The sequence below is a fragment of the Lissotriton helveticus genome, chromosome 10 (assembly GCF_964261635.1).
Source record: "Lissotriton helveticus chromosome 10, aLisHel1.1, whole genome shotgun sequence".
NCBI classification, from domain to species: domain Eukaryota; kingdom Metazoa; phylum Chordata; class Amphibia; order Caudata; family Salamandridae; genus Lissotriton; species Lissotriton helveticus.
In genome coordinates, this window is record NC_136071.1 from 661,700,081 (window position 1) to 661,721,806 (window position 21,726).

General features: G+C 40.9%; 1 protein-coding gene across 1 annotated transcript in view; it reads left to right on the forward strand.

Moving 5' to 3' along the window:
- PDXDC1 (pyridoxal dependent decarboxylase domain containing 1) overlaps window positions 1–16,436 on the forward strand; it is a 399,349-nt gene extending 382,913 nt beyond the window's left edge. Inside the window, exon 23 of the mRNA XM_078663195.1 lies at window positions 14,258–16,436. Within this exon, the coding sequence (XP_078519321.1) occupies window positions 14,258–14,523 (266 nt within the window). The 3' untranslated portion in view covers window positions 14,524–16,436. The remainder of the gene's footprint in view (window positions 1–14,257) is intronic.
- The last annotated feature ends 5,290 nt before the right edge of the window (window positions 16,437–21,726 follow it).

Below are 21,726 nucleotides of genomic sequence, written 5' to 3' on the forward strand. Positions count from 1 at the left end.
CAAAGCTTGCCACTAATTGGTTTATCTATGTGAATTGCAACATTATCAAAAGATTTGCCATTAAGCTTAGCATCCTCTTTTTGCCAAAACTTGGATTTGGTCTGTTTGACCATCTCATTTCTTTTATAAATTGCCCTTCTCTCCTCAACAAGGTTCAGGAAAGTCTTCTCCTCAGCTCTCAATTTGCAAGTTAAATTGTTTCTATAAGCGTACTCATAAGTCAGTTCATTAGTGACTAAAAAGAATTCCCTCATCTGTTTAGCTTTTTTATGTTTATTTAAAGCATTTTCTATTTTCAGATTAACAAAAATCTCATCATAGTTGGAATAATGATACTCCAAACGACCAGTCTGGTAAAATAAGCTAGCTATCACACTGCATGTTATGCCATAAGTAAGAGGAAGCATATTGTATGTCACTCCCTCAGAAACGGAAGCAGGCAACTTCATACAGATATAGCAATCTTTGACACCCATGACCTTAACATACTCTCCCAAAAGCCTTGAAAATGTATTGCTGGAAAAATCACCAACAGACCTGTCCTGATGAACATCTGGTCTGTGATCAATAACTTTGTTAGCTTTGTGTGTTGCACTATGTTTGTCCTGACTAACTGAAGCTTTGCTTGTCATATTGACCTTGTACCTCTCCTTATCGATCCCGAAAGGAAAGATGACAGCTAAAACTAACCAGAGCAGAATTAATATGAGCACACACACCAGAGTCATCTTACAGCATTTCTTAAAAATGGAACATTTTGAATTACCATGCGCCATTACATAAGGCATCCTTCTTTTTTTTTTTTTATATAACTTATTTACAAAAAGAGAAAACAAAAATTTTCAAAATTTTTTAAAACCTCACACCCCCTTTTAAATTTTTTTTTTTTTTAAACCCCTCTAACAATTTTTCTTCGACCTTGCGTCACAAGTTTTTTCTCCAACTAGATACACCTTCTTCGACCTTGTGTCACCTAACACAATTTCTTCAGCCTTACGCCAAAAACAGAAACCTAAACTTAATCCTAAATTCTAACAGGTTAGTACTTCAATCATTGTCACTAATTTCCTCAACTTCTTCTTCCTGACTACTGCTGTTTATTTCAATTACAGGTGGAATTATCAAATAAGCCCACTCAGGAGATTTTTATTTCTGGTTCGGTTTTAAAATTCTTTTTGTATTTTCTTTCCTTTCTCAGCCTTCCTTTCAGGATCTTCCTGACTCGTTATTTCATTTACCTGCTCCTTCGATCTCTTCACTAGCCTGACCCTCAACCCTCCTTTTTCAGTCGACCAGGTCTCTCCTTTTCTCAAGATCTTTCTCTTTGGCTCAAACACATTAGATTCTGTTTTCCACGATCTTTTCTTCACTCTTTCCCTCTGACACTCTTCATCACCTTCTCCAGAGTCACTGTCAGAAATTTCAATCGTTATTCCAGGATCTTTTCTAATCGGCAGTCTCACTCCGTTAGGAACAGCACTCCTTCTCCCATCACTGGTACTCGGTAATTCGCCTTCCTCCAATTCTTCAATCACCTTTAACTTCCCAGATCCGGACTTCTTGTTCCTGCTTTCAGAGCTTGTCTTCTGCCTTTCGATACTCTCATGGTCTTGCTTCTGAACTTGATCAGACTCTTCTGTTGTTTCTTTTTCTTTTCTCGTATCTTGATCAGGTTCTTTCACTTCACCTGTTTCCTTGATCGATTCTTCCGCTGATTCTTTGTCTAGCAGATTATCTTCATCTTCAGAATCTATTTCAATAATTTTCAAGTCTTTTCCAATCAAATCTCCATTCACAGATGGTTTTCCCAGATGTCGACCTCCCTGTCGATCTTCAGTATCTGGATTTCTTTCTACTTCTTCTTCAGAGTCTGAATCATCTGTCGTATCACTCTCTTCATCAGAGTTTTCAGGTGTAGGTATTGGAATAGTGTGACTTGGATGTATCCACCTCTTCAATCCTCTACACTTCACTGCATTCGTTGTAACAAGGATCACCTGCCTCGGTTTTTGCCATCTTGGGATCAAACAGTTCCTTCTTCAGTGAACTTTCGTTCTGACCCAATCTCCAGGTCTCAGATCATGTGTCTGCACTTTGTCTTTTGATTGTGCTTCAGTTCCCACCTGATTAGACACAGAAGTCACTACGTCAGACAGACGCTTACAATACTCCAAAATTGCACTGTCATTAATGCTTAACAGTTTTCCTACTGGTACATAAGCTTGCCTCATGACTCTACCCATAAGGATTTCGTGAGGACTCAGACCTGTCTTTTTATCTGGTGTACTTCTCAAAGTCATCAGAACAAGTGGAAGAGCATCTGTCCACTTTACACCTGTATCAAGACACATTTTCCCAATTCTATTTTTTATTGTTCCATTAATCTGCTCAACTACTCCAGATGCCTCTGGTCTGTATGCACAATGTATTTTCTGCTCAATGTGTAATGCTTCACAGATCAATTTCATCAGTTTGTTATCAAAATGTCCCCCTCCATCACTCTCAATAGTGACTGGGAAACCATACCTCAGTATTATCTCTCTAAGAAGCAACTTTGCCACCGTAATTGAATCACAATGACGTGTGGGAAATGCTTCTACCCATCTTGAAAACAAACATACAATCACCAAAACATATTTCAAACAGTTGTGTATGGGCATCTCAATGAAATCCATCTGTAATCTGGTAAAAGGACCACCCTCCCGTCCTATGACTCCCGTTCCCACAACTGATTTCCTGTTTGGGTTCATTTGTTGGCAAGTCAAACACCTCTGACAAAGAGATTCTGCAATTGTCCTGAACTTGGTATTAAACCATGTTTCTTTGAAAAGCCTGATCATAGAGTCTCTTCCAATATGACCAGGGCCATGATACATTCTGGCCATGTCTGCAATCATACAATTTGGTAAGACTACTCTGCCATCTTTGTAAGTCCAAACTCCATCCTCATCTCGTGGCCTACATTCTGCTCTCAACCATGAGTTTTTCTCATCATCATCCGCCTCATTTTGCAAGTCCCTAATTTCTTCCCATGTCTCAACAACAGATGTTAGCCTCAATGAAACTGAACCAAAATCTTTATTCTTTCCCCGATTAAGTGCATAATCATTTCTTGCACAAAATTTTGCAATTTCGTCTGCATAATTATTGCCTCTGGTGATAAAATCCTCACCTTTTTGATGCGCTGCGCATTTTACCACAGCAATCTCTCTTGGCATTTGAATGCCATCAATTAACCTTTTGATAAATCCTGCATTTTTGATTGGAGAACCTGCTGACGTCATATAGCCTCTCTGAGACCAGAGCTGTCCATAATCATGCACAACTCCGAATCCGTACTGGCTATCTGTAATTATGGTAACTCTCAAATCCTTTCCTATTTCACAAGCACGAATTAAAGCAATTAATTCAGCCACCTGTGCTGAACGAATTCCTTCAAGACATGAAGCTTCTTCAACATCTGCTACTGTGCAGACCGAGTATGCTGCTTTCAAAACACCTCCCTCTGATCTCAGACAGGAGCCATCCACAAAGAAGACATAATCCGATTCAGGCAATGGTACATCTTTAATGTCCTGCCTTGGCTTGGTACAGTATTCCATGACATCCAAGCACTCATGTTCCACGTTATTTTCATCAATATTCTCAGTGTCAGGTAACAGTGTGGAAGGATTTAAATTCACACACCTTGCAATTGATACATTATCTGATCCCAGAATAATTTTCTCGTATTTGGTCAGTCTGCTGTTTGTCAGGTGCTGTGTTTTACTCCTTGTAAGGAGGATTTCAACTGAGTGAGGAACATAGACTTTTACAGGAAATCCCATAATTATTCCCTCACTTTGCTCCAGGCTAACACTTGTTGCAGCAACTGCTTTTAAGCAACCTGGTAAGGCTTTTGCAACTGGATCAAGAACTGCTGAGAAGTAAGCAATAGGCTTTTTCATGCTACCATGTCTCTGAATTAACACAGACAAAGCACATCCTTCTCTTTCACTACAATACAGTTCAAAACCTTTCTCGTAATCTGGCATGCCCAGAGCTGGAGCTTCACATAAGCTTCTTTTTAATTTTTCAAAAGCTTCCAACTCAATATCAGTAAGAACAATTGGATCTTTCACATCTGATTTCGTCAGTCTTTGCAGTGGCTTCGCAATTACCGAAAATCCACTAATCCATTGACGACAGTAACCAACCATTCCCAGGAACATTCTCACCTGTCTTTGTGTTTTTGGAGGTTGCATTACCTGAATCATTTTGATTCTTTCGATTGTCACCTGTCTCATTCCCTTTGCAATTCTATGACCAAGGTATTTTACTTCCTGTTTACAAAACTGCAACTTTGCAGGAGACACTTTGTGTCCCTCATCTGCCAAATGATTCAAAAGTGTAATCGTGTCTGTCACACAATTATCTCTCGTTTTTGCTGCTATTAACAGATCGTCAATATACTGCACTAATGTCGATCTGCCTGGCAAATTCAAATCTTCCAAAGATCTTTTTAACAGTTCATTAAAGATAGAAGGACTTTCTGTATACCCTTGAGGGATTCTGCACCATGCGAGGGTCCTACTCTGGAACCGGAAAGCGAAGATTTCCTGGCTCTCTGGATGCAATGGAACAGTAAAGAACGCATTGCAAAGATCAATGACAGTATACCATTCTGCATCATGCGGAATCTGGTAAAGAATGACAGCAGGGTTTGGAACAACTGGGCAACAAGGAACTATAATCTGATTAATTTTTCTCAAATCCTGAACTATTCTGTACGTTCCATTTGGCTTTTTGATCCCCATAATCGGTGAGTTACAAGGACTGCTCTCAATTTCTTTCAAAACACCTTGCTTGATGAATTTTTCAATTACAGGAATAACACCCTCAATCGTTTCTGCCTTCATTTTATATTGAGGAATGTTTGGAAAATCTATTCCCTGCTTCACTGTGATTTTGACTGGATCTACATGTTTCATCAGACCCATCTCATTTCCAGTTAAGTCCCAAATTTCAGATTTAACTGACTCTTTCAATTCCTCTGGTAAATTTTCTTTATCAAAAGTAGGAAACAATATCTCTTCTTCTGCCTCAATCATTAGCATAGTCAGTCTGTACAACCCATATTCCTCCATGGTTTGTAATTCAATTCCACCAGGTGAGCAATATATTCTGTAATTCATTTTACATTATATATCTCTCCCAAGTAAATTCACTGGACTGCTATTACAAACTACAAATCTGTGTTTGTCTTTGAAATTGCCTATTTCCACATTCACAGGCTCAGTAAAATCAGTCTTCATTTGTTGATTGCTAACTCCAACTACTTGGATGGTATCCCCAGAGAGAGGTAGGTTTTCAATTTCCACTGATCTAACAGTAGAACGGGTAGCACCAGTGTCCACAAGAAAAGTGATCTCTACATCATTCACTTTTCCATTTACAAAAGGACCAGACTGGTCAACCTCAAGAGTGGCTCCAATTACACACTCTTCCCCCTCTCTCGGGCACCGTCAGAAGCAGTCATCACAATCGCTTCCTTGGTTTCCTGTTAACAAAAATTGTCCTGATGCATTTTGCAAATTTTGTCTTTGATTTCTTATTACCTGATCACATCCGCTGAATCCAGTTTCTGGATTGAATTTTTGACCTCCCCCACAGTTAGGGAAAGGAGGCAATGGGATTTGATTCTGCTGCTGGGTCAACTGCTGTTGTAGCTGTCGCTGAAGACTCCGTTCATTCATTTGACGCTGCAGCTGCAACTGTTGCTGCAGATCAACATCATTCTGCATCTGTGGGTTAAATGATGCGTTTTAAAACTTTTTGGGTGGGTTTTTGCACTCGTTTCTCCAATGTCCAATCTCCCCGCAGTTAAAGCAAGGCATAGTTTGTTTTAATTTTTCAATTTCTGGATTAAACTTTGGTTTATTTGTATTATTGAAATTATTTTTAAACTTTCCTTGACCCTGATTCTGATTTTGCACGAAATTTCCATGTTGCACAAAATTCCCGTTTTTATTTTCAAGACTTGCAATCTGTTGCTCAGCTACCTTTACCTGTGCCCACATTGCCTTTTCCTTCAATTTCTTTTGTTTAGCCTCTAACTCATCACTGCAGTATTTTGCCTTTCTCAAAATATCAACTGAATTTGATTGCCATCCGACAATATCATTCCTGATCATTTCTTCAATTTCTGGTCTGAGACCATATACGAACCTGTAGATAAAATGGCTCATATCCTTTTCATCCAATTTTTCATAACCACTGTATTGTTTGAAAACCAATAATAATCTTTCATAGAAGGAATGAACTGATTCTTTCGGCTCCTGATTTGTCCTGTCTATTTTAACCCAATCTACTTCTTTTGGGGCAATTTTTTGTTTTAACCAGTAAATCACTTTTTCATAGAATTCCATGACCTCGGGTGCTGGAGCACCTGTCTCTTTAACTCGATCTGGTTCAGCTTTTGGCCAACCCACAGCAATTTTGCATTCTGTCCAGAGATCTGATGGGACAACAATGTCGAAAAAGCCATCCAGATCAATCCACAGAACTTTTGAAACTTTAATAAATCTGTCTACTTGTCGGTACCATTCCACCGGTTTTTCCCTCAGCCGAGGAAAATCATTAGTAAAGAGTAGAATGTCCTGTCTTGTCCAGGGAACATGTACATACCCTCCACCTGCAATTTCTCTCATCAGAAACTGTTTAGACAGATTATCCAACCTATCCAACCTCTCATCTTCCTTCTTTTTGGTCCATTTCACTCTCCATTTGCTCAAGTCACCCAATTTTTTTATGTAAACAATCAATTCTTTTATGTGTGTAATTCTCCCTCCTGTATTGAAATGTTCAATGTCTTTTTCTGTAAAATTTAATCTGTAATGCTTTCCCAGGTTTTTCTGTTTATTTAAATCAATTTCTAATTCCTCTGCCAGTTCCTCCAGCTGATCATATTTATTCTTTATTTTTTTATTTTTTTATTTTTATTTTGAAAGTTTTATATAGCGCGAACAAGATCTTTGCAGATATCAGAGCGCTTAACAAGGGCATGGGGGTAAAAAATACAAAGTAATAAAGCGTATATACAGAGTAATATATGAGGTAGTTAGGTACAAGGTGCTAGTTACATAGGTGGGATAAAGGACATGAGGTAGGTAACAGGTGAGGTAGTGTCGGTACACAGTGTATAGACAGACAATTGCGTCAATAGTATAAAGTGCAATAATAAGGAGCATATACTTGCTTAAGCGTGTTTAGAATATTTAGAGTTTAAAGGAGGGTACAGTTGAGGTAGGTGTGAGCAGGGTGTATAGTCCCACAGGTGCGAGAGTTGTAAGGAACGTTGAGATGGAGAGGGTAAAGTGTGCAAAGTCAACCAGGTGCGTCATAATATAACAATATACATAATCAACCAGGTGCATCAAACATTATAACAAAATACAAAGAGTGAGCGTATACAGTTAAGTAATTCGAAAACACGGGTGGCACAGTAGACCAGGGTCGGGAAGGACTTGCAAGGCAGATTCATGAGTGATACGGAGCAATAGCTCATGTGTATTTTAACTTCCCTCTTAAAGATTGTTTCGGAGGAGATGAGCCTTGTTTCCGGAGGGAGTGAGTTCCAGATCCTGGGTGCCATTCCTGAAAAGGAGCGTTTATAAGTTTTTTCCTTCCGAAATCTTCGAGGTTTCAGCAAAAGATTGTTTGTGCCTCTAGTAGTTCGGGAGCCACCCGAAATTGTCAGCTTTTGAGTGAGATAGGCGGGTGAATTCCGGTGCACAGCCTTGTGTGTCATGCAAGCGATTTTCAGTTGTATTCTGGCTTCAAAAGGTAGCCATTTCAGTGATTTAAAGTCCGGGGAGATGTGCGAGTGTTTTTTTGAGCCAGTGACGAGTCTCGCTGCGGCGTTAAGGGATGCTCTTAGGGGTGCCGTTGTAGTTAGGGGGAGCCCGCAGAGGGCGGTGCTACCGTAATCTATGTGCGGGATGACTATAGATTGTACTGCAGTTTGGAAGTCTTTGGCAGGAAGGAAGGGTTTGAGTTTTCTCAGGGTATTGATTTGAAAGTTCGCTCCTTTGGTTGCCTTGCTGATGTGCTGCTGCATGTTGAGATTGGTGTCCAGTGTTATGCCTAAAGATTTTGCTGAGTCAACTACGATGGGCTGTACATTTAGAGCCGTTAATTGCTTAAGCCATGTTTGAGCCGTGGATATTTTAGCGGGAGGTGAGATCAGGAGGAACTTGGTCTTCAGAGCATTGAGTTTGAGGTGATTCTCAGAGAGCCAGGATTGGGTGTTTCTGATCGTGGTGTTCAGAAGCATGATGTCCTTGGGAGATTGTATTTTGAGATAAAGTTGGGTGTCGTCGGCATACATGTGAAAGTGCACATTAGATGCCTGTAGCAACGTAGTGAGAGGTTCCATAACTAGGTTGAACAGTGTTGGGGAGAGGGAGGATCCTTGAGGGACGCCTAGCGATACAGGTACCGAAGAGGACAGCAGGTTGTTGCTTTTGAATCTTTGTGTCCGGTTGTGTAGAAATGAGGTGAACCACTTTAGAACAGTCCAAGATATGCCCATTCTTGTGTTTAACAGTTCGAGTAAGTTCTCATGTTTAACTGTATCGAATGCTGAGGAGAGATCCAGAAGGATGAGGAGGCAGGTATCGTTTTGGTCTAGGATTTGGAGGGCGTCGTCCACTATGTGAGTCATGGCAGTTTCGGTGCTGTGCCCTGCTCGGAAGCCTGACTGATGAGCGTTTAGGAGATCAAACTTATCTATGTGTTTAGTCAGTTGTTGTTGTACACATTTTTCCAGCAGTTTAGCGAGAGTGGGAATGTTTGTAATAGGGCGGTAATTGTTTAGATCAGTGGGGTCTGCTGTTGGGTTTTTCAGTAGCGGAGTGACTTGCCCTACTTTGAGGGCGTTGGGGATGGATCCTTGTTGAAGAGAGCTATTGATAATCTTTGACCAGAGTGGCAGAAGCCAAGGGGAAAAGTCTTTTACAGCGTTAGCAGGAAGGGGGTCAGAGAGGTGATTGGAAGGTTTCAAGGTGTTGAGCAGTCTGCCAATTTCTTCTTCGGAGTAGGTGTCAAAGGCTGACCAAGTAGCATTGTTCTTTGGTTGAGGCACTGCTGTGTGTCGGGGGTTGGAGTACAGGATAGCGTCATTGAGGAGATCGCTTCTTATTCTCTCAGTTTTTTGGATAAAGAAGGCAGAGAAGTCTTCGCAGGAAGGAGTATCGCCCATGGAGCTGGGTGTCTGGGGTTGCTCTTTGGATTGTGTTCTGACTAACTCAAACAGTTTTTTTGGACGGTTTTTAGCTTGGGCGAGTTGGAGGCTGAAGAAGTTTCTTTTTGAGCGTTTTATTTTCCTGAAGTAGGCGTTTCTCTGTATCTTTAGACTTTTTAGGTGCACTGCAGAAGGGGCTGATCTCCAGGTGCGCTCTGCCATTCGCATGGCTCGTCTATCCTCATTGAGGCTACCGTCATACCATGGGTTGGACGTCTTCTTGGACGAGACTCTTTTCAGTTGCATGGGCGCCGCCTCATTGATTATTGTGGACATAGTATTGAGATAGTAGTCAGTCAGAAGTTGAACATCTGAAACGCCGGAAATTTTCCATTGCATACTTTTGCTGATAAACAGGAGTTCATCATCTCGGTAATATTTTAAACTGTCAGGACCAATTGTGCCAATTATTAATTCTTCCAAATCTGCTTTTAATTTTGCAACATCAAGTTTTGAATTTGATTCTCTTTTCTCAGGAGACTCCGCATCTGACTCTGCACCCATTGGTGTCTGGTTAAAAGAACCTTGATTAAAAGTCAAGTCAGGCATCCTTGATTTTTCACGATTTATTTCAGATAAATCTGAATAAAATTTTTCAGCTACTTTTTGAATTTCTGCATTTAAAGGAATTGTTAAACCTGGCTGTTTAATTTCCTTTTGCTCGAAAACAGGCTGAACAGGACCAATCGTTACTGGAACTGTCACTGCTTCCATGCTCTTTGTTATCTGCTGAATTAATTTTTCTTTCGATCGCAAGTATTCTGAAGTGTTTGCAACTTCCTCATTCCTGTAAGTTCTCATCTGATTTCTAGGGGCTTCCCTTTCCATTGGAAAACTTCTGTTTTCAATATAAACACCAGAATTAGTTCTTGTCTCAAACTGTTCTGGAGTTCCAAAAGATTCACAATTATTTGGGTACAATTTTGGGGAATCATTTACTGGGGGTGCACTAGGAGTGGTTCCAGCAGAAACCGTTGGGGTAGACCAAGAACGAGGCTGTCTCAAAGGGGCATTTTTATTATTTGTCGTAAAAATTTCTTCTAAGACTGGATCCTCTGATTCATTTTCTACAACAACATTATTTTTCTTTTCAGTTCTCTTTTCACCTGGAGACCCTAAAACCATTTCCCTAATTAAATAAAGACCATCGCACATATCTCCCTGTCTCCACATACCCATTCTGTCTTCATGCGTTTCTCGTTTGTAACTCGGTGTTTTCGGAGGTCTCTTAATCCCATTTGCTTCTCTCTGAAGTTGAAACATCTCATCCTCCCATTCAACCAAAGCCTCAAATTGTGTCGGTCTAGGCCGTGGTACTAGAGCTGACATTTTCTCTCTCAGATTTCTTAAAACCTTAACATTAAATCAACCATCATCCGGCCAAGCCAATACGCCGTCGTCCTTTGTGTAATTTTTCCAAACATCAAACCATAGAACAGTATGGTAACCATATTCTCCTTCCATATACGCTGCGGGTGTCTTATACTTATGAAGTAATTTACCACCTCGCGTTTGAATTTTCTTATCGGGTGAAATACAATTTTTAAATTTTTGAAGTAACGAAGTCTTTTTCTCAACATGTTTAAAGTAATAAGTCATTTTTAAAATCAAATCCGCTTAATCAGAAATGATCGTAAATGTTTTCCTGGTTGTTCCGTAACACCAACCAATCCGTGCGCGAAACACACCAACAAGCCAATCAGGTTTGAGCTACGTCACCACCTTGCTCGACCAGTAAAAACAGAGCTTCCCATCAAAACCAATCAGCATTCAGCTCGACAAAGTCACGTGAGCCAATCAGAGTACAGCTTGTGACGTATAGTACCCAATCCCTGCGCGGACCGTGTGACGTACACAGCCGCTGCGGTTTCTCGCCTCTCACTCTCAGCGCTCACCCCTCCTTCACAAAATCTTTTCACAGCGCCATTTTAAAGACGCTTTTCTCAATGAAATTCGATTAATCAACAACAAAAGAACAAACCATTTGTCTGTTTCTCTAAATAAGGTGATAGTTTTTACAGACACACGAGAAATTCTTTGCGTGGAATAGACGACGCTATTCTCACAGAATATACATTTGCCGATAAAGTATACTTTTACTCTACCCTTCAAACACGTAATAACGAACGCGCTTCCCTCTGAATGCACATAAAGTAGCAATTCAAAGTTTGACTTGAACGAAATTACAAAATCATTTACGCACTTTCAAACGGAAGTATCCCTAACTACACACACATGAAATCCTGGCGGGACTCTAACCCTCCACTGATAACACCAATCGTTAGCAAAATAAGCGACGTTACCTTACCCTTCACTCAAGCTCGAATTAATTCTATTACTTTTCCCACAGAGAGTTTTAGAACGGGCACATTGTCCCTATACTCAATGCTTCGATTTCATAGACAATCCTCACTATGCATACATTCTATCTGACACACCTATATCCCTAACACGTGCTGCGCGACGACAACACTTGTGATACACGACGATATCACAACTCTGAAACAGATCAAATGCACTGTGTGACTTGTGACTTTACACTCTGGTCACACTACTCTGTACCGGTACAACTAGGATTTCTCACGCCGGAAAAAACCTTTCGACTACACATAACGCAAATGAACAAACTCAACATATGTTAATCATCGATCCTATGCAACTACCATATAACATATCGGTTACCATAGTAACCATCAAATCTGCTACCAGAAAAATTGATCCAGCGGGCTTTTGGAAATATGTCATAAGCAACGCTACCCAACTCTACTATATACACCATCAATCAATAAACTCTCATAAGGCCCATAAATCTAACATGACATATTATAACCAACTGGATCATGTGACCTAATTAACCTATTCACAAATTATATACATTTATATACAACCATGGTAAATGAATTCATCGTACTTCACAAACCTACAAGCTAATTAAGCCACTGTGGCGATAAGATCTAGCTATGAATAACCTATACCTATGAAAATAACAAGACCAGCTTGTTTTCCAAAGTAAGATTTTTATTGGCTACTCATTTGGAAAATTGTATTAGAAATTTTATTAAAGCATTTTTATTTGAATCATTGCAAATAGTTATGACAATTTTATTATAGATCAAAATATTATTGCAAATGAGAATTATCAGTTTGGCATTTTTCAAAACCTAAGTCCCTAGCTAATGCTAACTATAAGGAAAAATAAAGAGTAAAGTCTTTGAGGGCTCCTACGTGTTCCAAGAGAAGTCCAATAGCGTAACGCCCTCATCAAAAGGTCAGCAAGGAGAAGCATAACTCTTCCACAGGGCAAGAGTTTTTATACCTTTCTACGCTAAGCTAATCTAAGAAAAAGTAATTTTTTCTGCTGAAATTAAAGCCTCATTGGTCCAAAAGTGACAGGCGACGTGTCACCACATTTCAGAATCAAAAGTTCCGTCATCATTCTTAGAGACCTTTGTCTCTAGTTTTCGAACAACGCAGTTTCCTCCAGTTCGCAACAATTGCAACAAATGAAGTTTTTAGCTTCCTCGGATGTGCGAATGTCACAAGCCTTTTGCCGGTTCCTGGCCTTGGCCTTGTTCAGCTAAGAGAATGTCATCTCAGCACGACAAACTTTTCAGACCGGAGAAAACTGTTGCCATCATGGACTCACTCTGGCTCCAAGCAGATTTTAGCAAGCACGGAAAATTTCACTAGGCCCAAAACCTTTTTCATTTACTATTGTATAAACAAACACAAGAAAATAATTAATGCGAGTAATATAATTTGTTCTGTTGCCACCCTCCATTGCTAATAATTAACCCATTAGTCTAAATTACCTAGCAGAAGCAACAAATAAAGCAGCATTTTATATCTACCATTCTTCTTATTATCCAGCAAGGTTCTTTATGCACCTATAGAGAATAGAGTGACACCACATAGACAGGGAAGCAAAATAAGCACATGCCATTTATTCTAAACAGCTGCAGTTAATTTTTGACATGACAAATAGACACGATTAATTTATTATTTTTCACAAACAAGGAAATGCAACATAATGCACGTTTATGAGCACACATGTTAGTATCCCGCGTTTTTCATGTGTAGATGCAACTTAAACTAGGTTGAAATAATACATACACAGCACAACTATTAATCATATTATTTTATTTATGGAAGTGTGACTTCACGAGTTGAAATGAAAAACATTTCTGAATCTCGCTCCATCACAGTGAGAACGCAGTGTAGAAAGGTTTTGTGTGTTGTAGTTTCCCTAAGAGCACTTGTTAGGAGATGCAGTCCGACTGGAATGGAACATTAGACTCCTGTACATCTTCCCATCCCTGCCTCAAGGCATAAAAAAGATCAGAAACTACCAGGCCCAAGTTATCCTAGTGGCTTCTGATGGGGTCAGGATAGCGTTGACCGAGACGTTCTGGACATGAACATTTGTTCTCCAATCAGATTACCACTTACCGAGTCCCTTCTGTCTCACGGCAGGGTTCTAAACCCAAATATGTCCAGTCTAAATGTGTGGAGTTTAAGCGACAAGAAACTGACATCAGTGTAGAGGCATGGGGCATTTAGGCAGTTTCACATTGTTCACTTCTGGGGTGATTTGTGGTCATTGTTTAGCTGCATACCACAACCTAGCAGCTCTTGGGAGCACTAGTATGGAAAACATTTTCAGACCCAGTCTGGCTCCTGCTGAGTATTTTAAGGCGGGGAATCTGCGGTTAGAGTATCCACCAAAAAGAGTGTTGCCGAAGTTTAGTAAATTGTTTTTCTTGATAAAGATTTGCTCTTGTATTTTTACCAATGCTTAAACCAAAGGTTTTGGATGAGAAAAAAAGCATGTGCTTGTAAGAGAGCTTGAGAGGTCTGTTGCCTCAAAACCTTTGTGTGACTCTGGGGAGCCATTTGTGTAAAGTCAATGAAAAATGCCATGTAGGTACATATACATTCATTCAAATATTTGTGTGATATATTTTTGTTTTGTAGGGCAGAAGTATTTTAAAAGGTCCCCAAGAAGCTTTGATGGTTTCAGCGAGACCAGTTCTGTTAGCTACACCGAGGAAGTGAAGAAGACTGAGGAACAAGCTGATGTCCCTGCACCAGGAAATGTTGAGTTTCAAGAAGGGTCACTACTTCAGAATGGCCACACCACTGTGCCAACAACTCACACAGAGGAGGCGGCCCCAAGTGAGAAGTATCAACCGTCCGACATTAGCAGTTCCAAACCAGAGGATCCAGCAACTTTAAGTTAATACTCCAGATTTTTCTGCATTAAGACTTTTTGTAAGAATATAAATAAAAATTCCCTTCATTTCTGCAACTTTAAACCTAGCATTTAAATTCTGAACAGTGCCACACAATAGTACAGTAACAACTACTGTAATCATTACGAAGTTGCAGTTTGCACAAAATATACGAATGAAAGCTTTCTTTTCCCAGGAGGTAGATAGTGTATTTACATAATTTGTTTAATTAACTATCTTTTATTTGCTGCTTTTAAGTTATTCATGTACCCAGTTGGTATTTGGGTACAGTTACTGTCAGTCAGCAACCGGTACGGTTTATTGTTTCTATTTTTGACTTTTCACATTTGTTGACGCATTGCATTGCATTTTATTGAACCCTATAATATAAATTGTCTATTTTTATCGCTTGGATTTGATACGAGTTGTTTGTTTGCGTGCATTTGTTAGCAATCATGCACTTTTGGGGGCATTACAATTTTCAGTTAATCTGTGGCTTAATGAATCCCTTTTAGGAAAGCTACAATTAGATATTTCCTGGAAATAAGTATTTTCCAGTACAACTTGTCATCCAGTTTAAAACAAACGAGAGCGCTTGAAAAATTACAATAATTTATACACTAAAACCTGACTTGTTACCAGGTGTGAACGCGAAAACAGTTGCTCATTTAAACGATGTATTTTAAATTAATTATGCACACTTGCATACCATCTCGTTGTTACCAAAAACAGTACACAGGTCTGGAATTTCCTAGGTGGGACAGGGATAGAGGAGCCTCCGGGCTTAAATGAGTTCCTGTTTGCCAGGCTCGGATGTTGTTTAAATTAATCTCTTCACGGAGTATGTACTTCGATACTTCCTGGCCAAATATTTTAGCATGGTCTTCTGGCATCTCCGGGGAAAACTAATTGGTAAATGTTGGTGCAGTTCTTCCTGTTCTATCTATAAAAAAAAGAGGTATGATGCAGCAAATACATAGGAAAGCTAGATTTGCAAAATCAATCAATGGTCTTTTATCCTTACCCTTTTTGTTCCTGTGTGCTGAGATAAGCCAGTTTTATTCACATTTCATGTGTTCTGTGTTTAACAAACGGCCGGTGAGAAGCACATTCAATGTATGTCCTGTTCACTCTGTGACCTATTTATTTGGGAGCCTGTTAGGCCAGGCTATGTTGCCTTTCTAAGAAGTGCATCCTGTCTCTTAAATTTCCAAATGTATTATGTCATTCTGTGCTTATATCACTCTAAAGTAGCATTCAATGCAGTGTTGGAATGCAATGCAGCTCTGTTGACATTTATTTGTTTACATATGTTTTTTTACAAATATACCCTTAGGGGAAAATTATACTTTTTAGAGGGTATTAATCTGTTGGTACGTACACAGTCTTGTATATTCCAATTACTGTAGAAACGTTCACAATGCGTCAGATGTTAAGGTCTGAATCAACACTATGTCATGCCCGAACATACATTATGTGTTGTTCATCTCAAATTAGGCCTAAAGCAAATATGCAGGTCAATTGCACTATTGTTTTTCTTTCCCTTCAGCTTGTTGAGTGGTGTTGGGAACACAGTTTTTTTGTTAGATCTCTTATTTTTTGATCAATGTTATCTCCGATATTTAAATACTTTACAGAATCTGAAAGTGCAATTTTTAGTTTTTTAATGCAAAGGGGCAATGCATTAGTCTTCCCTCCTATTTTGTTTTTGTTGTTTATTGGTGCAATGAAGTACATTAATTTTGGTAACTATGGGGAAAGTCAACACTCTTTATATATATATAAATATATATATTAAAATTATAAAATAAATTTTTACTGTTTTTTATATTTGGAATTGTGAAATTCACATTTCCTTGTATGTTGAAATAGAACTGTCTATGCTTTACTGTTTAATAAAGTTTAAGATTGTTTCACTGTTACAAGTGGTCTGTTTGAAATAAATCCATTTTAATTTTATGATTTCTATTTCAATACAAAAATGTACTGTAAGAACAACTTTTTTAATGTGTTTATATTTTTATATTTTTACGTAACGTGTTTGATCTAATTATTGCCATTTTAAGTGTACAAACAATGTATAGAGCTGATTTTGCTCTCCCCCACCTCGGTGCATTTCAGGTAGTCACAGCATACCTTCAGCGGTTAGCGGTACCAGTCTTCCCCTGTTATGTGTAGGAAATGTTGCCATTTTTACATGCACATGGATCTTTCATAAAGTTGCCTTCATTTTCCACATCGACTTTTGACACACATTTGAATTTGTGACACTTTGGGTTTGTTTCCTGGAAACATCGACCTTGCTTACACGAATCAGCTTCACAAGAACACTATCATATTGTCTTGGCATTGTGTTCAAGACCTACACGTATGATGTGCAAATGTGTTTGTTATTTAGGTCTATATGGCGACACAGCTACCTGTAGAATACAAACAGTGGCAGCTTGCTGTCAATCTTGGATCAAGGCAAGGGTGCCTTTTTCTATATAAAAACATCTGTTCTGGGTATTGAGAGGAGTCACTTCTACTTACTTCCCGAGGTACCTACATGCTGAAGCCATCGCCTAGCAGCTGAATGACATCTCCTTGAGGGGTGTTCAGTTCGTGACAAAGACGGGATCCTACATTTTTACCCGCCAGGTAATGGGGTTGGATCATCCAGGAGGGAGTTGCTTGTCACAACATACAAATACACCCAAGACACATAGGTTAGGGTTAGAGTACGTCAGATTGTTATATAATTCCATTTGTTTCAGCACAATAGTGAAACTTTGTTCTGTTCTCTGTGCTGATGCTTATTATAACTTTCATCTGCTTCTGTTTGCGGCATATATTTTCTATACAAGAATCAGTTCGATTCAATAAACATAAAAAATGTCACTTTGTGTATTCTTTGTATATATCTCTAAACAAACGAGAGCACAAGTGTATGAACGAAAGGCTCTAGGTCTGTCACCACGGTTCCTGAGGGAACAGATTTGTCATGTTCAGTGGTTGCCAGAACTGTTCGCACCCTGTCTAGGTTAGAGGGCCTTATGGTGGCACTGTGAGCTAACTGCACAGAATCAGTCTGGCACCATCCTAAAGGTTATGTCGTCCACAAGCTCGCAGATCCTACTGCTTAGTGGAAACTACACAACATGGCTCCGCCAACGTTGTTTGGGTTCTATTTTGTATGAATCAACTGAGTAGTTCAATTGTTCCTTCTCGGAGATCCCTAGGCACCTTTTAAACCGTAGACATCCGTGGTGGTAGGAAATATCTTCCACAGCTGAGTAGGTATACGTTATGTCTTGGCTGTTGGTAATTCAAGATTGAAAGGATCTAATTCTCACTGTGATAGTATACTTTGTAATTATTTTTTTTGCATATATGGAACAATACATCTCTGAGAACTGCAGCTATGCAGTCACTTAGAAACTACTACAAAATGGCCTCACACTAGATGGTGGGGACGTAATCTTCATGGATAGGGCCACACAAAGCATATAGAACACATATATTTTATTTTTGGGTTACATTCCCAGCTGCAGATGATGTAACACGAGCATTGCACGAATACACTGAGGATGAAATACCAGATGAATACACTCCATATGAGGCAATAGATTTTCTTCTCACCTACCAAGAACATGTTAATTGGTATGAAGACACCATCGACCACACTATAGAAAATGCGAGACTGGGTGTGAGAAAGTGCCCTCTTTCTGCATGGTTGCCCCACTTTTTGCTGAATTACTGATGTACTTTGACTGAGTGTGCCCTGGGCTCCTGCTAATCAGTTATATGTTCTTTCCCTAAAAATGCATTGAAGCCTAAACCCAATTGGCATCTTTAGCCACCGGTCAGCCCCTGGTAAATGGTACCACAGGTACCCTGGGCACTGTGACCAGAGGCCTCCAAGGGCTGCAGCACGTATTGTGCCACCCTTAGAGGTCCTGTACCCTGACACTCACACACTGCCTTTTCAGGCTTCATGTCTTGGTGCAGAACAAAGTGAAGAGTCGACATGGCACACATCCCTGTGTGCCATGCCTAAAACCACTGCCCTGGTGTAGGTTAGTCACCCCTCTAGCTGGGTGCACTATACCAGTGGTGAGGGTACAGGTGCATGATGTCATGATCTGCCACAGGGCGCCTGCCTGACTACATCTCCCAGAATGCAAACTGGAGTGGGAGGAGTTTAGGGTATATCCCACCGCCAAACACCGGGGTGCGCTGTACGTGATTTGCAATTCTGAACCTTGTTTGTTTCCGTACTAGTTCCGTGCTGAGGAGCCTGCTCGTTTAGAATTGAGAGTTTTGTAGAGTTCGTTACCGGAGTGAAAGTGCCGGCGAAAAGTATTTGCATTTTTGTTCTTTCCCGCTTGCGGCTGCGGCGGGAAAAGGTGCTACATGTCATTGGCAGCGACACGTCCAAGTTGGGAAATTAGCCAAGGGGAGGCTAAAACTACTTGAAACCCCCACTGTTTTCACCCTTCTCGCTTGCGGCTGCAGCGAGGAAGGGATTGGTGAAACGTGTTCATACCGAGACACGTTAGGAGTTTTGAACGATCCTTGTTGGATAAATAAACTGATACCTTGTAGCCTACACGCCCTTAGCGCTAGCGGCTGCAGCGAGGAAGGGGGAGAGCTTTGCATCGGGATTGGAAAGAGTGGAGAACATTGCTACAGCGCTCTTTCCACCGTGAAATCTGAACGTCCATTTTCTGAAGCTGTGCAAATTGAAGGCGAGTGATTAGAGGTTCACATAATTTTGACCTTTCATAGAGCCAGAAAGGTTTGCATCATTCGGACTTCAGTCTTTATGCTGGTAAGCCTCGCAAGAGGAGGAACTTGTTCCGGATACAAACTTTTTTTTTGCTCTTGTGTTCCGTTTAGTTGGACCCAGCTAGGAATACTTTTGTGTTCTTTTTGGTTTATGCTTTATGGATGAACTAGTATCGTTCTACAAACAATACTAAATCCTTCAGCTTCAGAACCCCGAGTTGATAAAGGTTTACTCCGTAGTAGTGACGGCTTGGGTTACTGGAGAGAGTCATTTTTATGTTTCAAAGGGAAGGGCAATAAGGTATGTTACTTGTTTTCTGCTTCCTTGATATTACCTCCTGAGTGTATGTGAACAAACAGTAATCTGTGGTCTGTCTTTAGGAAGTAACCATATTGGGAAGTTTTGAAGACAGAGAGGAAGGGCTCACCTCCTGATTTATGTGGTAGGTAGAGATTTATTAGCGAGAATGAAACGAGAGTAGTCCGGATATATGCTTTAATTCTTTCCTTTTGTCTTTCAGCTATCCCTTCCGGTCCAGTCCCTTCCCTTACCTTTCCCTCGCTTGATTACCTCTACGCTCTGTGTGTTTTGCTAACCAGAGTGTGGGGAAATCAGGAGGTGGACCCCTTTCAGCATCACCCTGATCCCGAGGAGGAGCTAACCGTGACACATGAGCCCTGTACCCCTACAGTGTCCAAGTCCATTCTTAGACATTGTAAGGGCAGTGCTGCCATTAAGAGTATATGGTGCTGGGAGTTTGTCATTACGAACTCCACAGCACCATAATGGCTACACTGAAAACGGAGAAGTTTGGTATCAAACTTCTCAGCACAATAAACCCACACTGATGCCAGTGTGGGATTTAATGAGAAATGCACACAGAGGGCATCTTAGAGATGCCCCCTGAAAACTAACCCACCACTAGTGTCCAGGCTGAGTGGCTTCTTTCAGCTGCCACCACCAGACATGTTTCTGGACCCCTGGGTCGAGAGCCTGCTGCTCTCTGGGGCCTGAAACAATGCACATCCTGGGACGAGGTGACAAGCCTCCTCCCCCAGGATGGGCAGGGTTCTCGAAGGGGAAGCTTCAAAGGCTTGCCGCCTTTGTGAGCTTCCCCAGGCCAATTGCTGCTTTCAGAAACTGGTCCCACTGGTCTGACCCCCCCACTTTGGGCGGGAGAACCGGCTGGAAAAAGAAGTGAGGAAGAGAGGTGTGCCCACCACTTCCAACTCCACCCCCCAGATGGGGGAGGAGAGGTAAAGCCCAACTCTCAGTCCACGCCATCTTGAAGATGGGAGGACTCAGCCAACCAGGGACAGGCACATGCGCCTCTCCCATAGGAGGGTGGCATAATAGGGGGTATACCCACCCCAGGGAAAGAATCCATTGGTCCCTGCCTTTTATCTGCCTGTAGCGCCCCTAAAAGTATTTCAGCAGGCAAGAAAGAACAGTATTATTGCACAGTTAGCTGAAGCTGGCAATTCCACCAGAGAGCTGTACAAAATCTTGGATACTTTCACTAAACCAATTGCATGTGAAAGTCCAGATGAATTTACACAAACCCTGTGTAATAATATCTCTCAATTTTTCGAGGATAAAATTGAGACAATTTATAAAAAAATCACCACTGCTCAATGCCCCAGGGATCTGGAGCATTCAAGCATTACTCACCCCGATACACCTAGAGATACTCTACTTACCTTTCCTGAGGTCAATCACAGTGACATCCAGACACTAATAAATAACATGAAAACAGGATCCCCCCCTTGATCTGTTACCAGCTAAGCTAACTGTCACCTTGAACAATATACTTTGCCCCACAATTCAAAAGATTCTAAATCTCTCCTTCAAAGAGGGTCAGCTCCCTCGACAGTGGAAGGAGGCAGTTGTGAACCCAATACGGAAGAACACGGCCCTACCATGGACGGAACTTTCCAACCTCCGCCCCATCTCTCTTTTACCTTTTTTAAGCAAATTGGCCGAGAAGCATGTAAACATCCATGTTTTCAGGTTCATAGAGGCGACAGGGGGCCTGGACCCGTCACAATCTGGGTTCAGACCCAACTACAGCACAGAGTCGGCACTCCTCTCCGTGACAGATAACATCAAGATGTCACAGGATAGAGGAGGTTCGATGATACTGGTGCTGTTAGACCTGTCGGCTGCTTTTGATACGTGTCTCATGACATTCTTCTCGGCCGATTGCAGAAAGTGGGTATTGGAGGATTGGCACTGTCCTGGTTGGAGAGTTTTCTCTCCGGCCGCTCACAATCTGTCAGCGTGGGACCCTATCGTTCCATCTCTAGGGTGCTCACTAAGGGGGTGCCACGGGGCTCATGCCTAAGCCCCACATTATTTAATGTGTATGTGGCCCCCCTTGCAGACATTGTGAGAAGGTTTGGGTTCACCCCAGTGTCATACGCTGATGACACCCAGCTGCT